The sequence below is a fragment of the Betta splendens genome, chromosome 24, assembly GCF_900634795.4.
Source record: "Betta splendens chromosome 24, fBetSpl5.4, whole genome shotgun sequence".
NCBI classification, from domain to species: domain Eukaryota; kingdom Metazoa; phylum Chordata; class Actinopteri; order Anabantiformes; family Osphronemidae; genus Betta; species Betta splendens.
In genome coordinates, this window is record NC_040901.2 from 14,626,052 (window position 1) to 14,635,750 (window position 9,699).

Sequence of the window (9,699 nt, forward strand, 5' to 3'; positions counted from 1 at the left end):
TTAATACAACCAGACAATCAGAACACAGCAGCCATTTATTTGCGTGGAGTTTATTGATTTAGGTGAAGGGATGAATCACCACACAGTGCTCAGTAGAAACAAACAGGAGTCTGGTTGCTGTAAGGCAGCGATGATGTTCTGATGCATTCTGGGTAATGTCCTGAAACTGCTCCCTGATTGACTGATGGCGGAGGTATGACATCATCATCTTCAGTCTCTTTCTGATTGGACACTGTAAGAGTTCGATTTCCTGTTTCTGTTGATTAAAGAAGGAAAAAGTATGACATTTGCTGATAAGCCACATTTAATTTGTGTCAGATCCAGACTAAAATATAGCTGAGCTACACCAGGGTTCAAACATCACAGCTAATATATTATATCAGGGTTAGGATAGTGTAAAACTATAATCTGGAGGAAAACTGGGAGCAAGTAAGCCTAAATGAAAGGTCTGGAGGATGTACTGTACTAAGAAGTAACATAAGGTCTGAATTAAACAGAGCTCAAGGTCCATGTCAGATTCAAATGCATCAATAGGTTTCAGAGCACCTTGTTTGCGGCTACTCGCCCGCCAACCTGTGGGCTTCTACCAGCACAATTTTTAGCTAAAACTCACATTGACAGTTTTCTCGACTGGCTGTCTTTAACCCCGCAGACTCGCTCCATTGTTTTACTTCGCTGGTCCAAGGTACTGGTTCTGTGGTCTCTATGGTCCAAGGTACTAGTTTTGTGGTCCCTATGGTCCAAGGTAGTGGTTCTTTGCTCCATCATATTGCTTCTGTGGTCCACATTACTTGTTCTGTGGTCTCTCTGGTCTAAGATGCTGGTCCTGTGATCTGTAGTGCTGCTTCTGTGATCCAAGTTACTTGACCTATCAAGCAGACTTGTGGTGTTGCAACGGATCAGGACTGGCATGGACGAGGTGGACTGGGTTGACATGGTAAAGTGTGTAGTTCTTAGACAGTCTTCTATAAAAGACAAGAAGAACAAAAGCAATGAGCTTTACTAGTCCAACAATTTGTCAAGTACATCATGAATACTGCATTAATGCAATGATGCTGTATTTTCAACTCTATTGTGCTTTATTGTGCTGTTGTGTGCCGCGATTTCCCCACTGCAGGACAATTAAAGTTTTTTATTCTTATTCTTATGAATGGAACTAATGGAAAAAGTAAAACCTTTGTTCTGTAGCACAGGTGACTTTCCCAGTGCTGAAGAACTGCTCAGCTCCTTCACCTTCCTGAAACACACACCAGAACTTGATGAGAACTGGAACTTGACCACTGGTGATAGCACAGTGGACTGACCTCCTCACACATTGTCCTATCCACACCTTGAGTAACTACATGTACATGTAAGTCTCTGAATCACAACCCAACAATCGGTTTTATGTTCCAGTTCACCTCTGAAAAACCTTCAGCTCATGTCAAGTGAGATTTCAACAATTTACAGCTTAGAGGATGTCTGCTGGTCTTACAGAGGCCGGTCTGAGTTGGATGGCTTGGATGTGGTCGGCTGACTGCTGAGAGACCGACTACGCGACAGCTTAGCCTTCCGGATCTCTTTACCTTGAATAGAAGAAAGACTTAAATTTAATGTCTTAACCATCATGACCATGTAATGAAATGACTGAAATAGACTACCAAACAAACTACCAAAACACAATTGTTGCACCTATAGAAGTTAAAACCTCTTTACTGAATTATACATATCTCCATTGATATTACTACTGAAAGGCCTTCATGGGATTAAAGACGATTGTTTTGAGTCTTCTTCATTTGTGTCCTACCAGAGGACGATAATGTGGCTCCAGAGGAGGAAACAGACATGGATTTGGTTGCAGACAAAGTAGTTTTACTGTCTTTTCCTGTCAATGAAAGTGGGTGCATGTAATTAACTGTGAAGCAGAAGATCTGGTAAGTAATTCAAAGTCATTGCACAAAATGTTTATGCTCACGTTTCTTCTCAGTGTGTTTATCAGAGTTCAGCTTCCCTTCACTCTGCTGGCGCTCCAGCTGCTCCTGATGACAAGCAAAGCCACTGTAATAACAGGACACGAACGGCTGAAGGTCAGCAGACAGGTCCAGACTCACCATCTCCAGAAGGAGAGTCTCCTCCTTTTCTTTCTTCTGGTCGAGTAGATCTCTTTCCTGCCGCTTCTGAAACTGACAACATGCCAATGTTACGAAACAGAAATCAAACCCTGAGCTCCAGTTCTTGTTTTAGGAGGAACTCAACATCTTACAGGCTCTGTGAGGTCCAGTTTGTCCAGTTCCAAGACTGTCTGTGAAATATGATAAACACAGTCACTCCATCGGGTTCTGGTCTCCTTAGACTAGTTATTGAACAGTGGCTCTGTGCTGAGGTTCTGTGAATGTTACCTTGCGGATGGTTGCCACCACATCCTTGTCTTTCTCTTTACATAAAAGTTTCTGGACGCAGAAATCCAGCTGCTGCAGCAGCTGTTTATCAGCTGGCAGATGGAGTGATAAACGAAACCTGGGCAACAGCTGACAGAGCTTGTACCTGATAAGTAAACAAAAGTGCTGCTCATGTCAAACAGATTGGACCCGCTTGACTGGACTAATGTGTGGGCAACTCTACCTGACATTGGCAACAGGATCATGGACCAGCTCCAGTGCTGGGATCAAGAAATGCTTGTTAAAATATTTTCTAGAGAAAATCTCAGTGGCCATTTCACAAACATCAAGAAACCTGAGCCGATTCCAGTAGCTCCGACCTTGAGCCAGACCTGAGAACAAGACAAACAGAACACAGGAGTTTGATGTGGGCTTCTGTTGTGGGTCCTGAGGTTACCACTGACCTTCAAGCAGTCGCCCCATCATTTCCTGACGTTGTTCCGGTTTGCGGTTGTAGCGGAGAAATATGCAGAAAGTCCGAGCCGCCTCCTTCTGAACTGGCAACACTTTCTGGAAGCACATGATCCAAAGGAGAGTTTACGTGCATATTCCCCTACTTCACGGGTTGTACAGTGTAGTGTGGTGCTAACATTGGTGGTGAGGATGGTGAATATGCGGGGGGAGAAGTTCTGGTGCAGCAGTTCACCGGGCAGCAGTCGGGCCAGGCAATTGTACCGCTGCAGAAGCTTTTCATGGAGCCTCCAACGCAAAGAACATCCAACTTTCTGTTCTGCCAACAACAATGCTGACAGCAGCTCGGGGAACTGAGGAGCAACAGAGGAGCATGGGAGAACACAGAGAAGCCACAGAACTGGGGAGAACCCAGTGTTCACGTTGAAGCAGTGTTTTCTCACCTTGTTGTCCTGCGTCAGGTTCTCCCCTCTGGATATAATCAACTCCAAAGTTTCCTCCAGGTGATTCATCAAAGCATCCAAAACCTCAACAACAGTCAAAGCTTTAGCTTGTTAGGCCAATAACATTTCAAAGGATTTTCAGATTCTGTTTTGCTGGTTGGGTTTGGTCTTTACACTTATATTCTGTTGCCTTTTTTGTTAAGATGTGGTTTATCTGTAACTAAATCTACTATATGGTTGTATTTTTTATGTATATTATGTGGCAACACAGTGCCAACGTCTCTGCCACTCATTGCAATGAATGGTGAATCGTGGTTTGGCTGCCTGTGGAACTCACCCTGTCATGGCTGCTACTCAGTTATTTACTGTAGCTCAGCTTTATAGAACATCTTCAACTTCAAAATGATTAATAAATGTTTACACTTATAGTGTCTCTACTTTATGGCTCATTGTTCACAAACATGCAAGTGACAAGTGTTCAGAAAAGCTGATTTGCGCCTGCACAAACTCAGGGAAAGCCTGACTGGTGTAAGAGTTGAAGGTTTCAATGTGACGACCACAGCAGAGAGTTTCAAAGGGTAGAGAGGGCGCCAGGGCCTTTAGCTTCCAAGCTATGCTGAAGCTACTCTAGATTCTGACTGTGGCCACTGAAGCCCCTCATCTCACGTTTCTGAACCCTCACCCTGCCACCCCACCTTCATTTTATAACAGAAAACTAAAACTGAATTTTTATTATATATATATATATATATATATATATATATATATATATATATATATATATATATATATATATATATATATATATATATATATATATATGATGGTATATCACCAAACAATCTGTTCTGTAAAATTAGTTTCGTCTTACCTCCAGAGCATCATCCTGCAGCAGAGCCAGCAGTTCTTTGTGGACCACCTGAACATTTGGACTGAGCAGCTTCACCACCTGACAGGTGGAGTCAGAGAAATATTATATCCATGACACAATCCCACACGAACATCAAATGGACTTTGTCCAGCAACTAAATCCTGGGTCCATTTGACATGTGTGCAGTACACATGTGGGAATGATGTTTATTGTATCATGTGATACTTTTTGCTGATGAATCAAGTTTTTTTATATAGCACTTAAAAAAACACATAAACTTCGCATAAAAACATAAAAAAGAGAAAATGTAAAATAGATAAAAGTAGAAACACACAAATTAAAAAAACACAAAAGGCATCAAAGCCGTTATTAAGAGACAGTATCTGTCAGGATCGGCTGGTCTGCTTCCTGTTGGGACTCTTATTTTGTGGAGCTCTCTTCCTGGTTCCAGGGTTCCTGCCTGCTGCAGGCTTTGTTGATTGCACGCACCTGCCCCAGTAATCGGCAGGTTATTTGGGGTCCTGGTGCCTTTGCCACAGCACTGGAGTATTGCGTCTTATGCCATGCTAGTGTTTGTACCATTGTTCATGCCAATCTGCCACAGACCAGGTCATGTAAGTTTTGATTCAAATCTGCCTCATGGCTTTCCCCGTGAGTGGTCCTGTTTTCCTTTTGGTTCTGGCTCTGTTCGAGGAAGTGTTTGCTGTACTTTTTTGTCCACGCTTTTTGTTCAGGAGATTTTTCCACCCTTTTGAAGCTTAGGTATTCTTTTCCCCCTTTTATTTGTTTGAGCATGTGGATTGTCTGAATCGAATATCCTTTAGCTTCTCATGGACTATTAGATATGCGTGTTTTTGTTGAATTGTAGTTTCGTTAAGTGTGAAGTGTCACTCCCCTGCCGTTGCGTCATAGACTGATTCAGGGACGCGCTGTCCAGCAGGCCTCTTCTTTTTCAGCACGCCTGTGGAGCAACATCACTCCCAGCACTGAAGGAGCTCCTTTTTTCTCCCACCGGATGTACCTTCTCTCCACCGTCCTCTCCTGCTGCCAGTTCTTTCTGCAATCCTGCTTAGCCTCTACCTGTACCCTCGGGTTCATAGGGCTCGTATAGCTTTCCCAGGTAGCGTCCTCCCAATACCTCAGCTAATTATTTAATTTGACCTCTTTACTCAACTGGCGTAGCATGGTGCTGAGGATGTTCTATATATATGTATAATTTTTATCTATCGATCGATCACAGAAACAGGTCCAATTGAGAGCAGCATGTGTGAATCTGCAAACATTATAGCAGGGAATGCATGTCTGAACTAGAAGATAGTCACTCCTGTAACACTCTGGTTCATACTTTACTAGTCTGTCCAATGCACTGGCATCTGACCTGGTAAAAACTCGCTGCAGCACTTCGTCGAACGCTGACATCTGGGTCACAGCAGAGACCGGAGACAGATGGGTAAAGCTCAGACAGGAAGTGTGTTGGCTCAACAAACACCACCATGGCCTGTAGGGAAAGCAAACACTTGTTAACCCTAACCCTAATGTTTATTATCTGAATAAACTATTTGATGCTCTATCAATAAATAATGATTATTCATATATCTAACACAGAGAACATAGAGGAGAAAAAGTGCCAACATTACAGTTGTTAATTATTTGTGTACATCTGGGGGTCTTAGATGGAAAAACCATAAGATGGAGCCAGAGGTAGCAGGCCTGGACACTGGAACCCAATGAGACTAAAAGGAGAAGGCAGTGCTTCTCATCAACATGTAGCATATGCATGTTTTGTGTGTATGTCTTATTTTTAGCATTATATGATTTTCTTAAGTAATTCAAATTCCTTCCATTGGTGACTATTAAAGGAGAATTCATGTAACCACTTGCAGGTAGTAAGTACTGTTCCTCTAAATTCCAATAACAACTTGTTCCTATTCTTTTTAATTCAGGCCAGACAACCACTTCAGTGGTGTTTTACTGGCAAATTGTAGCAACAGTTGCAGCGGATTAGTGTCGCCTCATTGTTGTCATCGGGTTCATTTCCTTCAGCCTGCAAACCGGCATTGCACAGCATCTTAAACCTCTGGAGCAAATTTCGCTTCTGCTCATCTGATAACGAGTCTGAAACACAACACAAATTCATGAGGTCACTGCACTGCTGCGCTACAACCTGAAGCTTCAGGTTCTGAGTCCTACCTGCTAGTCCACTGCACAGCTTCCCAAACTGAAATGACAGAGATGCCACAACAGTTTCATCCATTTGCGCTGACTCATCACACACTGACATGACTAGAGGAACCACCACATGGAGCCTGTCATCTAAGAAGTAGTTAACCTGTGTTAGAGGACTTCATCTGGGGGATGGCTGTTAAATAAGAGATGATGTACAGGGGACTGCCTTCGGCTTACCACTATCCATCAGCTCCATCAGGTTGATGATGGTGTCAAAGGCAGCCAGGCGGACACTGCTCTCCTCATCAGCAGCAAGCTCTATCAGGTCAGAAAATATCTCCGCCCTTACATCTTCCACCCTGCACAACACAAGCATTTGTTTAGTTGTTGATTTTTGGTTATTTCATGGTTGTTTTGTTTCAACGTTTACCCAGTAGCCCTGACGATGGTCTCAAGCTGGCGACACATAGATGCACGGACTTCAAACTCCACATCCTGACAAAGAGAACGAGCCAATGGCAGCAGCTCCTTCTTCACTCTGGTGCAGAGGAAACACACCTGTCAGTGTCACTGCAGGTGAGTTAACAAGTGACTTAACTGTCAGTGTCACAGCAGGTGAGATGATGCACCTCAGCTTAAAACTTACATGTGAGAATCAAGTTTGCAAGAAACTTTTCCTAAAATTCGACAACTGGCCAAACGAGCCTGAAGAGAGTGAGACAGCTGAGACTGGTACAGGAGGGGGTTCAGCACCTGCCGAGACAAACAGGTAAAATGGGCAATAAAAGATACAGTCAAGGGGACAGACAGGTAGAGAGACAGTTGACATTCTACCTCCTGTTTTATTGTTTCCTTGGGTAAAGTGTTGATGGCTGACAGCAGAGTCTCCAGCCAAGCGTTGCTGACCACTGCAAACAACACAATGTGAATGACGTTGTCATGCTTAACTTGGACATCAACAAATTTAGGTGTGTTTACCTGTGTCTCTGTGGTTCAGGTGCAGAAGGACAGTTTTCAAAATGGAGTACGTGTGGGTGTGGATCAGGATGATGTCATCCTGCAAGATGGTTAAAAATGATGCTGCAGCAGCAAGTTGGATTTCCGCTCCAGATCCATTCAGGATGTCCTGAGTCAGACAGACAGAGCGCATCACCTGGATGCTCCACCTGTAAGTCACCTGCCTGCTGCGCATTCTCAATGGTAATACATACGCGGACTTTTGGCACTACCCGACGAAATGTCTCCGCGGGATTCTGGCGGACCAGACTTGGTAGGTTACTGATAACACTGGCCCGTTGGACCTCCTGACCCACACTAGCAATGAGAGAATTAGAATGTTTTACATTTACATCTAAGACAAGGTTTTTAGAAATCCCAACTCCAAATAACTTCTTTGCTACCTTTCTGTGATTCCAGAAACCTAGTTCAGATCCTGAGGGAACAACATGCAGTTTAAACTGCAAAACTGAGAACTGAGTTGCTGCCTCCTCCAGCCAATCAGTTGCTGGTCATTTTTTGTGAACAGGTGAATGCAGCTCACCTGAGCAGGTAAACGGCTCTCTCAATGTCGTTGAGATCCTCATCCACAGTCAGCTGATCTATCTCCTCGGCCGTCTGATAGAAAGCAACAAACACTGTACTGTTTTGTTGAAGATACATACACAGTTGAAGTTACCCACATAGGATTGTGAGCTGAAAACCCTATACAAGATTTCACTAATGTTTGTCCATCAGTCACTATATAAATAATAATAATAATAATAATTGAGCTTTATTAATCCCACATTGGGGAAATTACTCTATAGCTAGTGTGAAGTGCTCTGGTAAGCTTTGAACCTGGGACCTTCTGCTCTTCAGGCCAACGTTCTACCAACTGAGTCACATCATCAGTCATCATAAAAGACACAAGACAAAGAGTTTGTATCAGTAACATTACTGCATAGACAGACGACGAGATTTTTGAGATGACAAATTGGAAGTGGTGTTTTATTACACACTAGAATGATTCTGATTCATTTGGTTGTTTATGTTGGAAAACATTGTTAATTAATATCTGCAGGTGTTCTACCTACCCACCTGTCAGGACCCCTGGTCTGCTCCAGCCTCACCTTACCTTGACTCACTTTCACTTCCTGGTTTATTCCCTCTGTGGCTCATTATTGCTCACTGGACTAACTACACTCACCTGTTACTTCAGGGTTTCTACCCTCATCCACTCTTTCTCTATCAGCTTATCTCCTGCTCTCGTTGAGGCCTCAGTGGTGTCTCAAGTGTATCCTCGGGCAGTCGAGTATTTCTGAATTTAATTTGCCAAGCCAAGACTTCCATGTGTCTGTGTCATGTGTTCCAGTCATGTTTTGTGTGTATGTCCTAGTCCCAGGCCTTAGCTGCAATTTCTTGTTTTGCTTAGTTTTGTTTGGTAACATTAGGTTCTGTGGTGAGTTCCACTGCAGCTGCTTCCCCCCCTGTGTTTTACCTTTGACTTTTGTTTGAAATGTCTTTCATGCACTGACTCGCTGCCATTTTCTTTTGGACCAATGGTTTGTTACTCCATTTTGTGGCAGAACCTAACACCTACAGCATCTATACATCTATACATTCCTGCTTAAAACATAAGCTGCAGCTTCATCCATGATGTGAAAATTACTCCATCATTACTCTGTATTATTATTGCATTGATCTCTTATTACTGTGCTTCTCAGAAAAATTACTGCAATATTCCAAATTATTACTAAACTTACTGCTTATTGTTCTATTACTACTGCCTGCTGTCGGTATCTGTCTGTCTGTCACCTGTCTCACTGCAGGCTAACTGCGTCATGCTGCGCAGACACCGTGTCTCCCTCAGCTTCCTGTGTGGAAGCTGCTGATTTTCCTCCCACGGACTCACCCACCGCGTCTCATCACCGCCTCTCATACACACCATGCCTCCGACACACATGTCCACAACCCACGGCCCAGTGTCGGTCCTAATGTAAATACCTTAAGACTCCTGCGGATCGGCCTCTCGATGAATGCCAGCTCGTGCATCTCTTCCAACGTTCCGTACAGAAGGCTGGACGGGTTCATCCGGCTGGAGAACATCTGCTCGGTTCGGGCTGTGCTTATTGGGAGAAGAAACTGCGGGTCCTGGTACCGACCATCCCTGTTGAGAAGGAGGAACCGGGAACTGTCACCTACGGTTTCCTAGGAGATCACTGCTCATTCTGTTTGGGCGGAGGCAACGTCACGCCAGATTCCGTTCACATTCTAATAATACAGCAGCTGATGCGCTCACCTGCAGATGAAGTCTCGGTCAGAGGTTCAAAGAACACATTTGTTTCTACTATTCGGCGACATTAGCTTCACTGAACTGCGAAGATTCTGAATGTCCTATAGTCATCTGTTCAGT

At 43.7% G+C, this 9,699-nt stretch overlaps 1 protein-coding gene across 6 annotated transcripts; it reads right to left on the reverse strand.

Annotated features, from left to right (window-relative positions):
* Positions 1-34: 34 nt before the first annotated feature.
* ppp4r4 (protein phosphatase 4, regulatory subunit 4) lies at positions 35-9,427 on the reverse strand. Of its 6 annotated transcripts, none has more exons than XM_029140828.3 (25): positions 9,291-9,427; positions 7,849-7,922; positions 7,520-7,622; positions 7,287-7,434; positions 7,143-7,216; positions 6,955-7,061; positions 6,739-6,846; positions 6,546-6,667; positions 6,333-6,455; positions 6,115-6,257; positions 5,521-5,640; positions 4,143-4,220; positions 3,272-3,355; positions 3,008-3,181; positions 2,822-2,927; positions 2,602-2,749; positions 2,379-2,523; positions 2,243-2,281; positions 2,091-2,156; positions 1,955-2,012; positions 1,787-1,864; positions 1,475-1,565; positions 1,176-1,237; positions 614-965; positions 35-256 (listed from the first exon to the last, which is right to left on the reverse strand). In XM_029140828.3, the coding sequence occupies exons 1-25, from the start codon at positions 9,390-9,392 to the stop codon at positions 211-213; spliced, it is 2,751 nt and encodes a 916-aa protein (XP_028996661.1). In that variant the 5' UTR covers positions 9,393-9,427; the 3' UTR covers positions 35-210. The 6 variants fall into 6 exon arrangements, with proteins under 6 accessions (XP_028996661.1, XP_028996660.1, XP_028996659.1 ...); XM_029140827.3 differs by having other exon boundaries at positions 1,955-2,015; XM_029140826.3 differs by having other exon boundaries at positions 1,955-2,018.
* Between the last annotated feature and the right edge of the window lie 272 nt (positions 9,428-9,699).